At 44.0% G+C, this 20,865-nt stretch overlaps 1 protein-coding gene across 1 annotated transcript; it reads left to right on the forward strand.

Annotated features, from left to right (window-relative positions):
• Positions 1–5,391: 5,391 nt before the first annotated feature.
• Positions 5,392–20,761, forward strand: ccnf (cyclin F; the record flags this gene model as incomplete). The annotated part of the gene is made up of 17 exons (XM_083649930.1): positions 5,392–5,406; positions 9,074–9,259; positions 9,418–9,524; positions 9,616–9,683; positions 9,820–10,016; positions 10,618–10,671; positions 11,148–11,252; positions 11,562–11,639; positions 13,096–13,253; positions 14,413–14,577; positions 14,992–15,115; positions 15,766–15,946; positions 16,503–16,590; positions 18,398–18,497; positions 18,650–18,783; positions 19,101–19,279; positions 20,313–20,761. The coding sequence occupies 17 exons, from the start codon at positions 5,392–5,394 to the stop codon at positions 20,759–20,761; spliced, it is 2,388 nt and encodes a 795-aa protein (XP_083506056.1).
• Positions 20,762–20,865: the final 104 nt, after the last annotated feature.

Here is a 20,865-nt window from a genome sequence, read left to right on the forward strand (position 1 = left end):
AATGGAGGAGCTTTGTGCGTTTCCTACTGAGTGAAAACAGACAGTCCAACAGGAGTCCAACAGAACAGCCACGTCAAACCCTGTTTTTCTTTTGAGGTGAATATGAAAGGAAGAATATCTATGAGCCTGCTTTTTTTAGCTCAGTGCCGTGGTATCCTCCACAGAACAGAGACGAGAGAGAAGCCCTGGTATTACATTACATTATGACGACCACGACGACAACGTAGCAGCAGGCTGCCTGGCTCTCTACTAGCCCGCACTGCTGCCCTGCATGTCGGGGGGGGGGGCTGTCTTGTGTTCAGATCCATTAAGATTGGCTTACATGAAAGCAGTTGTTCTACTCCGAGGATGACGTCAGGCCGTTTGAGGGTGGGCTTTGTGAAGCTCAACTCTAATGTGGCACACACGCAGAAGACATTTAACCGTGTTAATGTTTCAATTACTGCCAAGAGATCAATGCAACCCGTTACGGAGGGTCGAGATAGAAGCCGTAGATAACGATAATCTTTTGTTGCCTGTTGATGTGCCTTTGTGAGAGCTCTAAGTAAGCACCCTGGCACACAAATGGTGTTTCAATCCATAAAGATGTGTAGCACACGGCGGTAGAGAGACTGAGGGAGAGAGAGAGAGAGAGAGAGAGAGCGAGATGTACAGTTTTATTGAGAGAAGCAGCCCGCAAGGAGCTAGCGACGTGCGTGACGGGCATACGGATTTCCAGTCAGTTAGGCCACTAAATTAACCACTCAAACACACAGTGAAGATGCAACATACAGTACAAAATACACATAGAGACAAACACATCTACAAGAAACACACAACACACACACACAGACACACACACTTTTACTTTGGCCTGTAGCGACAACAACGCAATTTCCACATGTAGGCATGCACTAGTAGTGTGTAGGCTTACAGCTTGTGGTTGCATACGCAGGCCAGGCTCTTATGTAACCATGACGTATGCATAGTTGTACTTGTGAAATAGTGCAAAACTGTCGACGCGTACACTAAAACGTGGATGGCAGGTGGCCAAATGTTGTCCTGTAGAGATGTGAAGTGATTTCCCTTCTGTCGTCTGCTGCTGCAGCAACAACAACAACAAGAGAAAAGAAAGTGGGGGAAACTAGCTCTCTCTCTCTGCTGTGGTGACCGAGGGAACGTCTGTTACACAGGAGATAGCCATGCTACTCCACTGATGCTGTTACCGGTTACTCTAGTGAGTCACTCCAAATGTGTTTCAATATGTTTTGTTTGTCTGCCCTCTAATATGTGGTGCTGTATATACTACAACTATTTTATATTTCTACTGTATATTTATACTCACATCTAAATGTATGAAAATTGTTATTTCAATTGTTGTATTAAAGAAATGTTACGTGAACACCGTTTCGTCTGTTGTGTTCTAGCAGAAATAGTCAATATCTTGAGATGGAAAGCTCTCAGGCGAATATTCGTTAGATGTTATTCTATTACTATATAACTCGTTTGCTTTTGGGAACGTATGCAGTCCGGCCTGAAGACAGGGGAGGGTAGAACTGTAAGCTTTATCTCTAGATTCTGAAGAATCTCTGTCAACTGGGACTGAGCTAAAAATATAGGAGACAGATGGGGGGTGACAGGGAGGGAGACAATGACCTGCCACACTGTTTTGACTCTGCATTGTTGAGCGTGGGCTAGTGTGTACATGGGTTGACCGTCACATTATCAGCCAAGCATTTTTTTTTTTTTACAAAGAATTTGGAGATATAAAGAGACCGTCTCTGCTGCCTCCATTCTTGGCATTCAGATGCTGGATGTAGACAGAGGGCCGCTTGCTAACCCAGCCCGGCTTAGATCACTTGCATGGCAAGCCTTGGGCATGTGGCAGCATTATGGAGTAAAAGACACCCCCTTCTGGTCAAATGATGAAATGAGAAAAACACATTGATGGTGACCATGTGTCGGTCGGTACATTACATGAGTACATTTCACTAGTGCTCCAGTAGGAGGAGCAGCACGCACCTCTCAGCTCACTATGGTTTTATTCTACATTTGATGTATACATGTATACATCCATACATTCATATCCTTGTATATGAAACGCTGGTGTTACTGCTGGGAAACGGCTGTGGGAGTGGAGAGGGCAGTGTTTGGGCGTGGATACGGGTGGAGAGGCCAGCGGGGGCAGTGTTTCGGGCCTGGATACGGGTGGAGAGGCCAGCGGGGGCAGAGTGCAGATGGAGGGAAGTGGTCAGTTGGATTGCTCGGGTCAGCACAGATTACAGGAAACCAGCTGGGACTCATCCGCCTCCCAATTTCCAGACTTGGCTTCAAACCCGAGTGCCTATGTGCTGCTTGCTTTTACAGTAATCATACTCCCTTATTGAAGACTGTTATCACTTTGAAACTGTGTAACAGGCAGCACAATGTGACTTTATGCACTCTGGGGTCTAGCCATACTGATATGACTTTATGCACTCTGGGGTCTAGCCATACTGATATGACTTTATGCACTCTGGTGTCTAGCCATACTGATCTGACTTTATGCACTCTGGGGTCTAGCCATACTCATGTGACTTTATGCATTCTGGTGCTAGCCATCCTGATGTGACTTTATACACTCTGATAGCCATACTGATGTGACTTTATGCACTCTGGTGTCTAGCCATACTGATGTGACTTTATACACTCTGATAGCCATACTGATGTGACTTTATACACTCTGGTGTCTAGCCATACTGATGTGACTTTATGCACTCTGGGGTCTAGCCATACTGATATGACTTTATGCACTCTGGTGTCTAGCCATACTGATGTGACTTTATGCACTCTGGGGTCTAGCCATACTGATCTGACTTTATGCACTCTGGGGTCTAGCCATACTGATATGACTTTATGCACTCTGGTGTCTAGCCATACTGATCTGACTTTATGCACTCTGGGGTCTAGCCATACTCATGTGACTTTATGCATTCTGGTGCTAGCCATCCTGATGTGACTTTATACACTCTGATAGCCATACTGATGTGACTTTATGCACTCTGGTGTCTAGCCATCCTGATGTGACTTTATACACTCTGATAGCCATACTGATGTGACTTTATACACTCTGGTGTCTAGCCATACTGATGTGACTTTATGCACTCTGGGGTCTAGCCATACTGATATGACTTTATGCACTCTGGTGTCTAGCCATACTGATGTGACTTTATGCACTCTGGGGTCTAGCCATACTGATATGACTTTATGCACTCTGGTGTCTAGCCATACTGATGTGACTTTATGCACTCTGGTGTCTAGCCATACTGATGTGACTTTATGCACTCTGGTGTCTAGCCATACTGATGTGACTTTATGCACTCTGGTGTCTGTCTAGCCATATTGAGGTAATGTGACTTTATGCACTCTGGTGTCTAGCCACACTGAGACAATGTGACTTTATGCACTCTGGTGTCTAGCCACACTGACACAATGTGACTTTATGCACTCTGGTGTCTAGCCATATTGAGGCAATGTGGCTTTATGCACTCTGGTGTCTAGCCATATTGAGGCAATGTGACTTTATGCACTCTGGTGTCTAGCCATCCTGATATGACTTTATGCACTCTGGTGTCTAGCCATACTGATGTGACTTTATGCACTCTGGTGTCTAGCCATACTGATGTGACTTTATGCACTCTGGTGTCTAGCCATACTGATGTGACTTTATGCACTCTGGTGTCTGTCTAGCCATATTGAGGTAATGTGACTTTATGCACTCTGGTGTCTGTCTAGCCACACTGAGACAATGTGACTTTATGCACTCTGGTGTCTAGCCATATTGAGGCAATGTGACTTTATGCACTCTGTTGTCTAGCCATATTGAGGCAATGTGACTTTATGCACTCTGGTGTCTGTCTAGCCATATTGAGGTAATGTGACTTTATGCACTGTGGTGTCTAGCCATACTGAGACAATGTGACTTTATGCACTCTGGTGTCTAGCCATACTGACACAATGTGACTTTATGCACTCTGGTGTCTAGCCATACTGAGACAATGTGACTTTATGCACTCTGGTGTCTAGCCATACTGAGACAATGTGACTTTATGCACTCTGGTGTCTAGCCTAGCCATACACTGAGGCCCGATTGCCTCTGATCTCTTTTTGTTCAAGAGTTATTAAACTAAACAGCACCAGTGCAAACAGAAAGACAAGCTTGAATATGTGCCGGCTGTTGTTTTAGCAAGATGGTGTTACAGCTAAGTAGCTGCTGTTTCACATAATTGCTACATCTGTTTAGGAAAGAGACGTAAGACTAAATACAACGCCTGGCAAGACAGACAAATTCAATCAAAAGCAAAATCCAATTAAAATGTTGTGGGAAGTGCATGTTGTAGACTGGTGCCGCAATAGAAACAAAATGTGATAAGGATGACAAACTGCTGTATTTAATCAGGCAAATGTCTGAAAATATTGGAATAGCATAACATCGTCTGAGTATCTTTGGACGGCCATCACACTAGAGGAGAGATTGTAAATCAGCCACTGCCATGAAGAACTCAGCATGGCTTCTCCACCACCTTACTTCTGAGTCCAACTCCTGGCCTCTGAACCTGCACCCTCCTCTCTTCCTCTCTCCTTCCCTGCCTTTCTCCGTCTCTTTCGATCTGAAATCAGTTTGAAGTCTTCTGCCAAAGCTTGTTTCAAATTGATTGATTCTATTTCTTTTTTTTTTTAATACTAGGGCAGTAAATTGCCCAACTGTCATCTAAATTGCTCTTCTAGCAATCTTTTTCTAAGCAACCTCAATTGCTTTCCTTTCAGCGGTACACATTTTGTGTTGACAGGATTACGCCCATGCATGTTTTTCAGTGAAATTACCCTTTAATACTAGATTTGGAGAGGCGAAAATGATAGACTTACAGTAGAAGTCATTTGCGCGTATATGGTTTTATTGTGATTATTCTCAATTTAGGAGAAATGCATCAACTGATAGCTTGTCCCTTACCATTATCGGTCACCTTGTGTTTCACTGAGAGACCCGTAGGAGTTTCTATGGAAACAGTGAATGCACCCATTTGGAGATGTCACTCTGCCCTGTCTTAGGTCCCTCAGCTACAAGGTAATTTTGCTAGGCACATCTCCCCTGTGAAATACCACCATCATCACCATCACCATCATCACCATCACCGTCATCCCTCAAACATGGAAAAGGAACATCAAATTGTTCTCTTTATTCTCCATTTGACGTAGCCTATGCACTATATAGAAGGGTGACTGACATAAAGTGATAGGAACTGGCTCGAGATAAATTTCCATAATTCATAAATCAGCTTAATCTTCAACTGTGATTGTTTCTCTGCAGTATTTCTCAATTGACTTACCCTTATCAGAGGCATTTGACAGGTACATTGTTTTTTTTTAGGTGACATGAGCTGGGTCCAAGTAAGTACACATATATTACACACATTACATGCACACATTATATATACAATATTAGTTAGTTTGGAATTTAAAGAAACTTTACCTTCATTGAGACAAGACAGCTGTTGAACTCGATCTGTGAGGTGTTTGCGCGAGGCAGCAGAGGTAATGTTGAATGCTATATATAGCATTCAGCATTACCTCTGCTATATATAGCATTGAACATTACCTCTGGAGCCGAGTCGTGCCCAATCTCATCACCCCATCGCTTGTTGTGGGCGATGAGATTGGGGTCAGGTGCTGAAGATGAATGGTGACCACCACAGCAATCGAGAGAGAGAGCTGCCCTATGTGCCCTCTGCTCCTGTGTGACCCTCAAGCGAGCAGTGATCAAACGGGCACTATTCCTGGAAGAGGGCAGTGTGTTTACTCACAATGAGAAACAGACAGATCATCATGTCATGTCCCCAGAGGCAGCATGTGAGGCCGAGCCAGTCTGCATTTAAAAAGTGTGTGTGTGCGTGCGTGCGTGTGTGCGCGCGTGTGTGTGTGTGTGTGTGTGTGTGTGTGTGTGCGCGCAGGAGGAAAAAGTTGGACAAGGAAGAGCTAAGATTGTTCCTTATTGTGCTCAGTGAAAGCAGCACATGAATGATAAACTTGTTTTGCTCTGCTCCACCAGTGGTCACGTGTGTACTTTCTTTGTACTTAACCTTTGCTCGTGTAGGTCTGTATAGCCTCGTTAACTTCATTGATTATGCTGCTTAATGAGTGTGTATTTCCCCTTGTCTCCACATCCTGTGTGCCTCAGTGATGGGACTGACTGCAAATGTTAACGTCAATACAGGATATTAGAATGCACTTCCTAGTCTTATCTTTATTACAAATGTTAATTACCCAATACTGACCAACAAAATGTTTGTGCATTTGTTTGTCTTCTGACTTCTACTATGCTTTCCTTGTAAATGTTACTATAGAGGACGATAATTCTGTATTTTACATACCCCTCTGTTCAATTGTCATGCTTTTTTTCAGATTTCGGTGATGAAATGTTTGCATGTGGGTAGGGGTGGGGCAATGGGGGGTCATTTGGTGACAAAGACGTAGGCATTCAGTAAATCAATTGTGAAAAAACCCACAATTGATTTACTGAATGGATCTTTGATGTATCAGTGTTAATCACACATAAAGTAATGAGATTAACGATAATCAGCCCAATCTGAACTTTGCAATGAGCAATAGGCTACGTACTACATGATTAAACAAAGCCAACCAACAACTTCAAAATAACCATCAATTTGAATTTGAATTTTCTTTATTTTTAATACAGGGACAGTGTACAAGAACATTAACCCTATAAAATAGAGAGAGATGCATCGTACCAGGTTATAGCAGAAATGCTATTTTCCACCCGTAGTCCCTGGGCAGGTAAAATACAAGCTTAAAACAGTAGGAAAAATAGAATCTAAAACATAGTAGGAAAAAGGTTAAAAAATAAGGAAATTACACGTTAAGAGATACAAAACACTAGTAAATAGAAAATCCAATCAGCCCTGATTGAATTGAGTTGCTCTTTTATGTCAGGGCAAGTTAAGGCAATAGGGCATGTATGTTATGGCACTCACACACAGTCTTTCTCTCTGACACACACACACACGTACACACACACACACACACACACACACACACACACACGTACACACACACACACACACACACACACACACACACACACACACACACACACACACACACACACACACACACACAGTTTGTTTGAAAATACTAATTTAATTTCAAGTTGCGTCAAGCTTTGGAAAGCTATCTGTTGTCATTACACAAGATTGAGGCTAAAATTGAAAATTATTATAATAATAATTATAATTATTGCCACGTCAAACATGTATTATTATTATTATTATTATTATTATTATTGTTATTATTATTATTGTTGTTGTTGTTGTTGTTGTTGTTATTATTATTATTATTATTATTATTATTATTATTATTATTATTATTATTATTATTATTAGTCTCAGTGTGCTTGGTAGACACAGGACATCCATTTTATGACCCAAGCTCAGGTGTCATGGGACTTCCCTAGGTTTTATACACAGTTTTGCCTGCTTGTTGGTATTGAATTGAATTCTTATAAAATAGCACAATATCCTAATAATATATACATTATTATTATACAATTAGTTTTTGATTGCATCCTAGGAACTGAAGATTGTCATCTCAGATCGTGGTTCTTGTCCCTTTAAATAGAGTACCTTTAAACGGTTTTGTTCAACTACAGGTCCCATAATCCAAAGCAACAAGGTAGCCCTGTACACGTTTTTTTAATAATGATGTCAACCAATGAAATATCTTTATTTGCGAGCGCGTACTTTCGAAAAGGCGTTACGTTGTCCAATCATCGTGCTCTAATTCGGAGTTTATCAAATCCAGCCAATCGCTGCTGCTGATCTTCATCTCGGCGAATCAAATGGATGCTACTTGGTCGATGGGCGTACCCGCGTTTGACCAATGAGATTGATGTTGATGTTTAAACGCTGGGCGCGGGCGGTGCTAGTTGAGGAGCTTTGGGGAGGGTCTTCCTCGTAAGGAATAGGATGTATGCATGCTTGAATTTGAATTCATAAAGACAAGAGCTTAGGGAGCTAACAACTTCACTTTACAGCACAAGTAAGGTAGTGAGCACTTACGTTAAGTTATTGTAAAAACGTTTGTTTCACCTTCTCGTACAGGACTAACGCTATAAGAGTAACGTAATATATTCGTATCTGGATCTTTTTAGGCTGTTTTTCTGTTCAGTCAGACCAGTGCAACAGCCATCACTGTTTTGAGGAGAGATCACTCGCAATGAAAGCGGGCGGTAAGTAGTCCGCTTTAACTAACGTTATAGCTTATTGTTGTCGGAATGATGTAGAAATATCCCATGTTAATAAGTGACAAGTCTGTCTCGGTTGACGGTTGCTAGCTCGCAACGTTAACATTGCTTACGTTAGCTAGCTACTAGCCAGCATGATGTTAGCGGTTAGCTGCTTAACGTTAGCCATATATATGTCTTGCAAGTTCAAGTTGGAAATACCTTGTTAAAATGTCCAACATTTGTGGAAAACATGTAAGTTATCCTTTACGTTGCTGTTTACAAGTTGATTGTAATGGGCGCTGCAAAATCCAAATATTTATAACATTAAACCTCTATAAAAAATTGATATAAGTGACATAGCCGCAGGAGGGAAATTTGGGCGGCCACTTCGTTTGACTTATCCAACTTTCTCAGTTCACCACCGCCTGGTGATGCTTACAACACCTTATTAACTAGGTAACGCTATTATGATGTTCCTATTTTTAAATACTTTAAAGTAATATTGGTTTTCCACATATTGATAGCCGAAATTCAAAATGAATTTGAATAGACCGCCTGGACATGCCTTACATTAGCTAACGTTAGGCAGTTTGAAAGTGGAGCCATAAACTTCATCCATAACCTGGTTACCAGCTGGCTATTGATCTGCTCTAAACTAACTGCAAATATTTGTGAGACCTTCAAGTGAGAATTAGTGTCAGCCCAACACTAAGATGTGAAATGCTTTTCAGTTAACATCTGTGCCAAGTGCGGTCATTTGGTCCTTATGAATTGAAGATTCAAGCTAAGATGCTTAAATGATCTTTTTTCTTGTAGCTGTCTAATTTTCAACATATTTTTCTTTCTGTAGCCCACTGCCGTTGTTCGAAATGCTACTCGGTTCCGGTGCGGAAGCGGGTCCAGAAGCGCACTCCAGCCCTAACCTTGCTGTCTCTTCCTGAGGAGGTTCTGCTGTGTATGCTTCAGTGCCTCTCTGCTGAGGATCTGCTGGCTGTCAGAGCAGTGAGTAAACAAACACACACTGTAACACTCCTACACAACCTCTAGCATATACATGCAATGTCATCAGGGTTTGCCTCAACATCTTGTAACCACCTGATTTGGTGGGTCAAGTGTCTATTTTATTATAGAGGGACTAATTGGCTTGACTGCTGTTACAGGTCCATTCCCAGCTGCGGGACATCGTAGACAACCACTCCAGTGTTTGGGCCAGGGTCTCTTTCAGAGAAACCTGGCCATCCCCTAAGACGGTGTGGCTATTTGAAAGGTACACTCCCTTCAGTCAAAATTTTGCTGTTATAAGATGAACTATTATTTTTCTGTATGGGTTTTTACATTAAAAATGTCTCTTTCTTCAGAGCTGCAGAGAAAGGGAATTTTGAAGCCGCTGTGAAGCTAGGGATTGCTTATTTGTACAATGAAGGACGTAAGTTAAACTCTTCATAACTCTCTGCCTCTCTAATTCAGCCATTCATTGTTGTGAGTGATTACAGCTCTTGACCTGTACCTTGTCCCACACACAGTCGCTTCATCTCATGTCTTTCTCCTTTTCCCTGTGTCAGCGCTGTGTAGTGACGAGGGACGTGCGGATGTGTGTGGCCGGAAGGCCTCCCACTTCTTCACCCTGGCAGAGAGCCTGCGTTCTCCAACGGCAGATCCCTTCATCTGGGTCTTCATACGCCCCCCTTGGTCCCCCAATGGCAGCTGCTGTAAAGCCGTGGTGTTTGACCGTCTTAAGGCTGAGAGTGACAACAACGTGGTAAGTATTGCTCACTCAGTCAGGACAGTATACTGGACAGACGAGCTGTTTTATCTCTGTCCAAACTTCAGACAAATGATTCCTTGAAGCCCCCCCTCCACACGTCATCTACGGTAAAACAGCTCTGCGCCCGCTGTGCCGTTGTTTTCTACGGGGAGAGCGGTGCCTCCCAACTATGCGGCAGCGCGACCCTCATGCACCGCTTGAATTTGCCACCGTGTGTTGTGCTCAAAGTACAAATAACTTAAACTTTGACGTACTTCCCGCTGGCTTTTCTCACTCTACTTCGCGGTGAGAGAAGAGACGATTGCTTATCATGTGAGGGCACAGGGCAGCTTAAGAAACAAGCTATTCTCTATAAGGGGTAGACATACATCATACTTCATGGTCTCTTTCTTCCATTGCTCCAATGATTAAGATCAAATTTATAATTCTGAATTCTGAATTGCCTTTGTTCAACGGAAATTCACAGAATTCCATAGAAATGGAACAATGTTGGCGATAGTTGTCCATAATAAACAAACAAAAGGATAGTAATATATCATATAATCTTGAGACTTTTTCAGGTGTTCATTAATTGATTTTGTTCTTGTCTCTGTAGGACATGAAGGGGACCCTACTGCACTGTTTGGCCAGAGTTTTGCAGCTCTTTGAGGTGGGTGTGAAAGTGAGGCTGGAGCCTCCGCCTGGGTGGGGTTTGCACAGTTTCAATTGGCTTGTAATCAGAGCATGTGTGCCTGCGTAGTCCTGAACACAGATGGGATAATTGTGGTTTTCTCCTCTTCATATAGCACCGCTATTGACTTGCAATCCCTGTTGATTCTGCTTGCCCACAGCCCCACTGTACTTATTTGTTATTTAGCAAAGTGGCAATGATTCCACACAGCCGAAATAGGGTCATTACACGCAAGCAGCACCTTAGAGAAAATGTTTTTAAGAGTCATGTTTTCAAGTTAGGAATATGCTTGAATTTGAATATACTCCTTGAAAATGGCTTGATTTCCAACATAATCTGGACTTTCGAATGAAACTTTGAACATAACACTTGGTCTAGGAAAAGCCAATTATTTCTATTGAATTTGGTAGGTAAGACTGGCCAATCATGTCTGGAACCCTGTTTTATTTTGCCAGGACGGTGAAAGGCGCTTGGAGGCCTTACCCATGCTGGAGGAGTCGTCACAGGCCGGCTGCCTACACAGCTCCTATCTGTTGTGGGAGCACAACCGTAAAGCTGCTGTGAGTTATGAATCTTTGTCATTTGTGATATTCAAAGTTACAGGTTAGCAACACTGGACCTTATTGACTTACTGCACGTCTCTGCATGTCAAGCACCGAAACTCATTCCGATTCACAGCCAGACTTCTTTATATGTGAAACATGCATGGAAACAGGTTTTCGGAATTCGGGACTCCTAAAATTTGCAGTGGAAATGTTTTTAATTTGATTGGATTTAGAATAACGTGTCTGTGGTTTGTATATTTCTTCTTGACGCTGAGGCTGTTGCCCAAACATGAAATGGTTAATTGGGTCTCTCTTATGTTTCAGATGGCAGACCCAGGCAGGTACCTTCAGTGTGTACGAACCCTCAGGGACTATGCTGCTAAAGGATACTGGGAGGCTCAGGTGTGTGTTTACTATTAAGTGCATGTAGAGTTGATGTGTTGTTCTTGTGCAATTTTAGTCTTTATGTTTGCCTTTTTGTTAGTCTACAGATTCGGTCATTCACCATAATCATATAAAAGGCAGGGGGGTGTTTGTCATTTGACAGCTTTTATGTATGCCTTGTCATGTGTCAAGTCTTTAATTTTCCATCTCTCGCTGCACCATTTGTCCAACTTAAGGAGTTGTGCTCATTGAAGTGCTATCAGGCATTGTCAGTAGGGCATGACAGTTGACATACCCCCCCTCCCTTTGATAGCCCTGTAAAGCCTTGCTCAAGCTGCTGCACTGAATCATAAAAATGACTCATCCTCCTAATTACAAGCTCTTCCGAGAATCCCACTGTGTGTAATTACATTGACAGACAGGCAGTCTCTGTAAAATCTAGGTTGCTTTTAGTGTGACCCAACACAACATGCCCAGGTTGCTTTCAGTGTAACCCAGCACAACATGCCCAGGTTGCTTTCAGTGTGACCCAGCACAACATGCCCAGGTTGCTTTTAGTGTGACCCAGCACAACATGCCCAGGTTGCTTTTAGTGTGACCCAGCACAACATGCCCAGGTTGCTTTTAGTGTGACCCAGCACAACATGCCCAGGTTGCTTTTAGTGTGACCCAGCACAACATGCCCAGGTTGCTTTCAGTGTGACCCAGCACAACATGCCAAGGTTGCTTTCAGTGTGACCCAGCACAACATGCCCAGGTTGCTTTCAGTGTGACCCAGCACAACATGCCCAGGTTGCTTTCAGTGTGACCCAGCACAACATGCCCAGGTTGCTTTCAGTGTGACCCAGCACAACATGCCCAGGTTGCTTTTAGTGTGACCCAGCACAACATGCCCAGGTTGCTTTTAGTGTGACCCAGCACAACATGCCCAGGTTGCTTTTAGTGTGACCCAGCACAACATGCCCAGGTTGCTTTTAGTGTGACCCAGCACAACATGCCCAGGTTGCTTTCAGTGTAGTCTGGCGGCGCAGGTCTCCATTGTGGGATTGCGATGTGCGGCGCTTGGCGGCAGTGCCCTTGGAAAATAGTTTCCAACAATCCAACTTGCCATTTTCACCATGTAGCAACCTGACGTTAGCTTGCTAGCTAGTTAGCGTTGTTTTCACTGCGGCGGCAGGGCACTGTTTACATCGACACACAGGGTGGAGGGCGCGGAAGCCGCTCTGATTGACATGGTCGGAGCCAATGATAATACGGAGCCAATGAGCTTGTAATAAGCCGGGAGCAGACATCCGGCCGCGACTGAAACAGTCGCTTCAATGGGGAGCAGCTGTAGAGCAGGGGAGGGCTTATCCCAGTAGCCTGTTTCCGTGCAGCCAGACGACTCTCACGGAAGGGAGAGGAGAGAGGAGACGACTTTCAGTGTGACCCAGCACAACATGACCTCACATTGTGCCTTGCTTCTTTCCCCCAGCTATCCCTGGCCAAGGTGTGCTGCAGTGGGAATCCTCTGGGTTTGAAGGCGAAGGCCTGTGCTGACTTGGTGGCCCAGCTTTTCAGCTCATCATCTCCCCCGACGCCACACCACCGCGCCGAGGACATCCTCAGGCGCGGCATCAAGGACACCATGAGGTAGAGGAGTACAGAAAGTCTACCATAACCATAGTGCTGCTGACATGACCCCAGTCTGTTGGTGAATACTATCTCCAGACAGCTGAATGTTCCTCTACGAGTCATTGTGACTCATTGTGCTGTGACCATTACATTTGAGCTTTTTCTAATTACATTACTAGATAGACTTAACTAGAGGTGACCCCCAAATACTCAGCGATTCGTTCGAATGAGCCTGATTCGACTGCCAATCTATCTCAGACGAATAGGCGCAAAATGTGGTTACCATACAAGGAGCATTCCATTCCGGCTATATGGGGGTGCTGAATGTCTGATTTTACATATAGAATTGCTTGGTTTCTCCCAATAATCTATTGGGAGAAACCAAGCAATTTATAACCAAAAAGGTTATATATATCATGATCTATTAGATCATCATATATATATATATATAACCTATTTTGGTACAAGTGTCAGCCTATTAATACATACATTCAAGTAAAAAACAAATCAAACAAGCACATGCCAATGGATTTTCTTCTTGCCAGATAGTTTTATAAAAAATAAACTGAGAAGAAAAGAATATTTAAATATTCATATTGAAAGCCAAATCCGATTCAACTGACAGTATTCTGAGTCAGGTAGAGCCCCAGATTTAACAAAACGCCAGTTCAAGAGTGCCAGGCAAACCAGTTACCTGTGGAATCATGGGAGACACTACACATTGTCGAGATCAAATGTGCCCTGATCGATCCATGCTGGTTTGGCATATGATATTGTAGTGCATGAAGGTTATGGACTTTAATTTCTTGTCTTTCAAACCAGTGTGTCAACAGGGATCTCTAGACAAGTGTCTGCAGTGTGAACTCTGACATAAATCTGACCAGAAACTGGCAGTAGCCAGTAAATCCCCCGCCTGGACGCCTCGATGACTAGAGGAAATGATGAGAATGGCAGTCATTAAACGTGTGGTGTCCAGTCTTTTCACAATCTGTTGGGCCATTTAGTTGCGCTCCCAGTTTAGCTGGTGCACTGAGATGCCAAAGTGTCTCGTTTGAATTTAATCTTTGTTTTACTCCCGTTTTTCTGCCGTGATCTTTCTCTCTCTCTTGGCCTGGCCACATGATGTTCATGATGTCCCTTCACCTTTCTATCCATCTGTCTCCGTCTCTCTCTCTAGATACATCCTGGTGGACTGGCTTGTGGAGGTGACCACCATGAAGGACTTCTCCAGCTTGACGCTGCATGTGACAGTGGGTTGTGTCGACCGCTACCTGGCCATGCGCTCTGTCCCCAAGGCTCGCCTCCAGCTCCTGGGCATCGCCTGCATGGTGATTTGCACACGGTGAGAACGTGCACCTTCCCACCCGCGCTGCTCTCTGACATGTTCATATCATGCTTTCTAGTTTTGTAATACAGTCGTGTCCCGATACGAGGTCAACTGTAGGGAAACATGGGAAGGCACGTCCAGCACTTGGGGCGCGTTTTCTGAATAAAGTCTTCATTTAATCTCAGTCATGGAAATTGACCGGCTGTTTCACAGCATACAAATATGCAAAATGTTAAATTCCTTCTATAAATATATGATTGTAGCAATAAATATGGTGGTTGTCATTTCCTTATCAGTTCATGAGAGAACTTGGGAGTAGAGGGGAGGGATGGGTGGTTTGTTTGGATTGTGTGTGTGTGTGTGTGTGTGTATATGTGTACCGTATATGTGTATAATTAATTCATCGTCATTTTGTTCTTTTCTTTCCAGCTACATGAGTAAAGACATTCTAACCATACGTGAGGCCGTTTGGCTCACAGACAACACCTACAAGTATGAGGACCTGGTCCGCATGATGGGAGAGGTTGTCTCTGTGCTGGCCGGAAAGATCAGGGTGAGTCATAGACAAACAAACAAACAAAATCCTGCATTTGTTTATTTTCCTTCCGCCAAAGGTTTTTGGACGACTGTAATGGTACAGCAATAAGCTAGCTTCCTGTCGTGCATTTTGAAAACTAATTGTGTTCAAAGTATTTTTTATCCGTTTTTCAGTAGTTATACTAAATATGGATTGAAATATCTTTTGGCACAAAATTTTAAACAAAATCCCATCCCCCGCAAGTACCCCTAGCCTATCACACCATCACACATTAACAATTGTAAGTATACTAAACAAATAGACACACAAAGAACATAAATGAAATAAGGAAAAGTTAAAAGACAAAGAGGGTAACAAAACTAAAACTAAAGAATATATTGGGGGGGGGGGGTATCTATATATTTGAAACGCTTGAAGCGTCCATTTTCTCTACCTGGTCCAAGACTGGTTGCAAAATGGTGTAAAAGTCGAGAGCACAACCGAACACTGTAATTGTGACTGATGAGAGGTCTTAAGCCCCTTTTAGATTGGCTAACAAAGAAACATTCTACTTTCTTAACCGTTAATTACTTTAAAATGTCATGCTGCTTTCCTGGGTATAAAAAAACACGTTCATAAGCAGTACTTAATGATGTAAAAAATATATATTATGCTCTTCCCCTCAGATCCCCACACTGCTGGACTACGGGGAGGTGCTGCTGTCCCTGCTGCCTCTGGAGAGGCGGACCACTCACCTGTTCAGCTACATCTGTGAGCTGTCCCTGCTCCACTCAGCCCTGCTCACACCTCCACCTGCCAAACTGTCCTGCGCTGCACTGCTTCTTACACGTACACTGCATCACTATGGTAATAAACACTCATTCACATGCACACTGCATCACTATGGTAATAAACACTCATTCACATGCACACTGCATCACTATGGTAATAAACACTCATTCACATGCACACTGCATCATGGTAATAAACACTCTCACACATGCACACTGCATCACTATGGTAATAAACACTCATTCACATGTACACTGCATCACTATGGTAATACACACTCATTCACATGTACACTGCATCACTATGGTAATAAACACTCATTCACATGTACACTGCATCACTATGGTAATAAACAATCATTCACATGTACACTGCATCACTATGGTAATAAACACTCATTCACACATGCACACTGCATCACTATGGTAATAAACACACTAAAGGTACACTTGTAATTCCAGGCTTAGATGCAGTGTTTTTAGTCTTTTAATACTGACACATTATGCAAATTATCTGTTCAAACAAACACATGCAATTTAAATTTAGTCGTGAGGTGTCAAGTTCATACCTCGCCTGATGCTCACTCCGCTTGACTCTCTCCTCCTCTCCCCCTCCATCTCCCTCTCTGCAGCTCCCATCTGGCCCAGCCAATTGGCCGACTATACAGGCTTCTCCAAGCAAGAGCTCACCCCCTTAGCCGTGCTGCTCTATGTCAAGTGGTAAGCTTTCACTTTGTCAGTCTCTTTTGCCTGGATTGGTCCCCAAGCAAACAACTGTCAAAAACATACAGACAGTTCAGGTCAGCATTCTGATTTGGTATCTGTGCCATGCCATGGCAGACACACACACACACACACACACACACACACGGCAACTACCTCCCTATTTCTTTCGGGCACGTTCACAGTCGCCACAAAAATAGAAAAAAAACACCAACTTTGCAACCTCTCAGATAGTCTCGCTTCCAACAATCCAACTTGCCATTTTCAGCGTGTAACAACGAGCTAGCATGTAGGTTTCTGCCGTTAGCTTGCTAGCTAGTTAGCATTGTTGTTTTCACTGAGGCGGCAGGGCACTGTTTACAGCGACAGACAGGGAGGAGGGAGCGGAAGCCGCTCTGATTGACATGGTCGGAGCCAATGACAGAGCTTGTAATAAGCGGGGAGCGGACATCCGGCAGCGACTGAAACAGTCGCTCCAATGGGAGAGCAGCTGTAGAGCTTTACTTTACTTTACTTTATTTGTTTATTTGGACGGGACAGTGCATATTCATGAACATTACACAAGGCAACGTAAATAAGCCGGAGTTAGCAAGAATGCTAAATTACATCCGTAGTCCCCACAGAGAGACAGAAAAACGACAGAGGCAGCACCAGGACAGAACTAAACAGAACAATACAAAAAACAACATGAGCAATAACAAAACCAAAACGGATCAGAAACTAAAGTAAACCAAAGTGAACTAAACTAGGTTAATAAGACAAGACAAAACAAAAACAAGAAGCATAACAGAGCAAGCAAAACAAGAGCACTACAGTACAATTTACACATGGTCGCAGATTTGGCTATTTAAAATCCATTTTTTTACGTTGTGTTTGAAAGATGGGAATGACAGACAGTTTCTTATAGTTTGAGGTAGCGAATTCCAGATTTGGCAGCCCTGGACTGAGAGGGTGTTTTTGCCGAAGGCAGTTGTCCGGTGTGGTACTACACAGTCCCCTCTGGCGAAAGCCCGAGTGTTGAGTCCTGTGTCAGGCTTCCGTTTTATGAATTCCCTCAGGGGGGGCGGGCAAAGTCCATGTAAGGTCTTATAGACAATACCAACCTGTTTAAAAACTTTAAAGTTGACAAAACTTAGAAAATGATACTTACTGAGGATGTTACAGTGGTGATATGAGTAGGGTTTTCTGTCAAAAACCTTCAGTGCACTTTTATATAACTGTTCAATGGGTTTGAGGATCGTTACTCCTGTGCAAGACCAGTTTGTGAAGCAGTACTCAATATGTGATAGTATCATACATTGGGCAGGGGAGGGCTTATCCCTGTTGCCTGTTTCCGTGCAGCCAGACTACCTCTCGGATAACAAGAATTAGTCGGTGACGTGTCTGGCTGTTTGAACCATGCTCATATAACCCTATTTAATTCATTATTATTTCATTGATTTGATATCAGATTGCTTCTACAGCCAGGTGATCACAACGGAATATATAGCCATTGAGGCTGGCAACAGGCACACAGCAGACCGTTGTGGGGTTTTAGCAGCCTGGCCGATTCATAAGAGACAGCGGGGAGCATTTGGGCTGTGTGTGTGTGTGTGGTGGATGGGGGAGTGTGTGTGTGTGTGTGTGTGTGTGTGGTGGATGGGGGAGTGTGTGAGTCATAGAAACGTGCCGCAGGGTGAGTCACTTGGATAGGTGAGCATCATATAGACAAAGTCTGCTCCCCAAATAGACAAGTAATACGATTTGTCTCCCCGAGTTAATTATAGAGATGCATTGGTCTCTTTTTCCTCTCTCTCTCCCTCAGTTTCAGTCAAGATGTCCCCAAAGACTATAGGCACGTATCTCTCACTGGTGTTAAACAGCGCTTTGAGGACGACGACTACCAGCACATCAGCAAAGAAAAGGTACTTGAATGGTTTTTATGATGTTTCTGGGAAAAGTCTTCTCTGTACTTGCCATTTCTAAAACAAAACATTATTGCATGGTGGTTCAGTATCTCTCTTGTTTGCTTCCTGAATCTAACTGGTCACTGATGTCATCCCATGGCCTGCACCAGGTGATGGATTTCAGAGAGCTGTGTCAGATCTTGGAGATCCCTGAAGTGGTGCCTCAGACGGAGCCTTCCAGCCCCACTGGCCAACCAGCAGACATCCACACCTTCCTCTCCTCCCCGTCCAGCAAAAACAAAAGGTTAACCAGCTGCCAACGCACAGTTTCCCCTTACAATACATACATCAGTGTTTGACATCAGATCTTTGTATTTGGGATGCCGGTGTAACAGGACTTGAAAATGCGGCACAAAAATCAGCTCCAAGTCACGTTTGCATAAGTCACGGGGTGACAGCAAAATGACCAGTGTCACGCTGCGCCTTTAGCGGCTGCTATTGCTGGATCACCCTATGCTGTGTGACAAACAGCTCTGTGAACCATCTTGTCCAGAAGGTGTTTGTGCCATCTGCGAGACGGTCCAGTGACTCACTGTATCCGACTGCTTGTTGTCCCCCAAGGAGACGAGATGACAGCATGCAGGAGGACCACAGAGGCAGCTTTGTGACCACGCCCACGGCTGAGCTGTCCACTCAGGAGGAGACGCTGCTGGGCGACATCCTGGACTGGAGCCTGAACACTTCCTGTTCCGGCTATGAGGGTGACCAGGAGGAGAGCGAGGTGGAGAGAGACGGAGAGAGTGAGTGCCGGGGGAAGAGGAGAGAAAGGGGCTGGGTGGACTGAGGGGGGCAGTTGTCAAAATTGAGGCCAAGGCAGAAGTACCAAAAACTATAGTTCCTCGAATGGCCACTTGAGGCTTGCTCCAAAAGGGAGTCATTCACCCCCATGTTAATGCCAGGCTACAGCAGAAATAAACTGTAAACATGTTTACAGCATGGTACAAAAATGGTTTTGATCTATAGCTAATACATTTCATGCCAACTGTACGGGGGGTGAATTTTTATATAACTCACCCTTTTAGAGCAAAATCTCAAACCTTTACACATCAAGTTCCCCTAAACTGACTTACTTAGAGTAGACCATGGACCCCCGTTTGGTAAGATTTTGCCCCAGGGTCCTCATCTTTTCGCTTTTAGACATTTTATTACAGAAAGTGAAACCCATGAAACAAAATACTGAAAATAATGTATTCCTCTTTTTGCTGGGGACCCGCTTGAACCCCTTCAAGGACCCCCGGGGGTCCCCAGACCCCACTTTGAGAACCACTGTTCGCCTGTCCAGTAGACCATTAAACTAATAGCATGTCACGTTACCTACGTCCATCCTTTGACAGTCTATGGGCTAGACGCATGAAATGTACCGGTAGTTACTGGCAGGGACATTTATAAAGGGCATGAAGTAACTGCTGGTTATGTAGAGGAGAATAATGCATGAGTCAGTCTTCCATTAGGATATGATGGGGCTAGACATGAGTCGGCAGTTGCAATGTCCAGCGTGATATACTACTGTAATAGGTCACATTCACGTTAAGGCATTCTTGCTAATCTAAGCTCCCAAAAGCTTGCATTTTTTTATGGATCACTATAATTGTATGGTTAGGCCTTGATCAGATAGGATCTGCTTCGAAGACTTGCAAACTTATTGGAAACAATTAGACAAAGGTGCTTCCTGCCGCTAAAAGCATGTCCTGTCTGATCAAGGCTCTTTAGTTTGTGTTATGAAATTTAAATTATTCTGTGTGGTTAATCCCGATACGTCTTCTCTGTCAATAGCCTCCTTCATGGACGTGGAACTGCAGCCGCTGAACGATGCAGACAATATGCTAGAGCACTGCCGAGCCCTGTCCAGTGATGAAGACAGCTTCTGTGAAGCGGAACGTGCGGAGGACAAGAGCGGCCACGGCCGAGATCCCTTCTTCCCCGTCGACCATCACACCTCAGGGTACTCCTCTGTCCAAAGTGCCAGCCCCTCATCCTCGTGCTCCTCCTCCTCCCTCATGCCCTGCACGTTCAAGGCCATTCGCCCCGCCTTTGGCACGGCGTCTGCCAACGCCCAGCCCGGCTTCCGCCTTTTGGTGCCCATGCAGAGGCCGAGGGGCTCCTCCAGCAAGCAGGTGAAGAGGAAGAACACAGCAGCCCATAGCGGAGGAGAGATGGAGAGAGAAGAGGAGGAAGATGAATTGGAGGATTCTCAGCACAATGTGGCGTTTCTATGCCTATAAGCAGTGGTTGTTTGAATTGACTGACACGCATATGGCGATTCTCAGCACCACCCACTCAACTATTCTTCTCCAGCACTTTTCTTTTAGTTCTGTCATTCTGCACT

The sequence above is a fragment of the Poromitra crassiceps genome (assembly GCF_964638095.1).
Source record: "Poromitra crassiceps genome assembly, chromosome: 13".
Lineage (NCBI taxonomy): Eukaryota > Metazoa > Chordata > Actinopteri > Beryciformes > Melamphaidae > Poromitra > Poromitra crassiceps.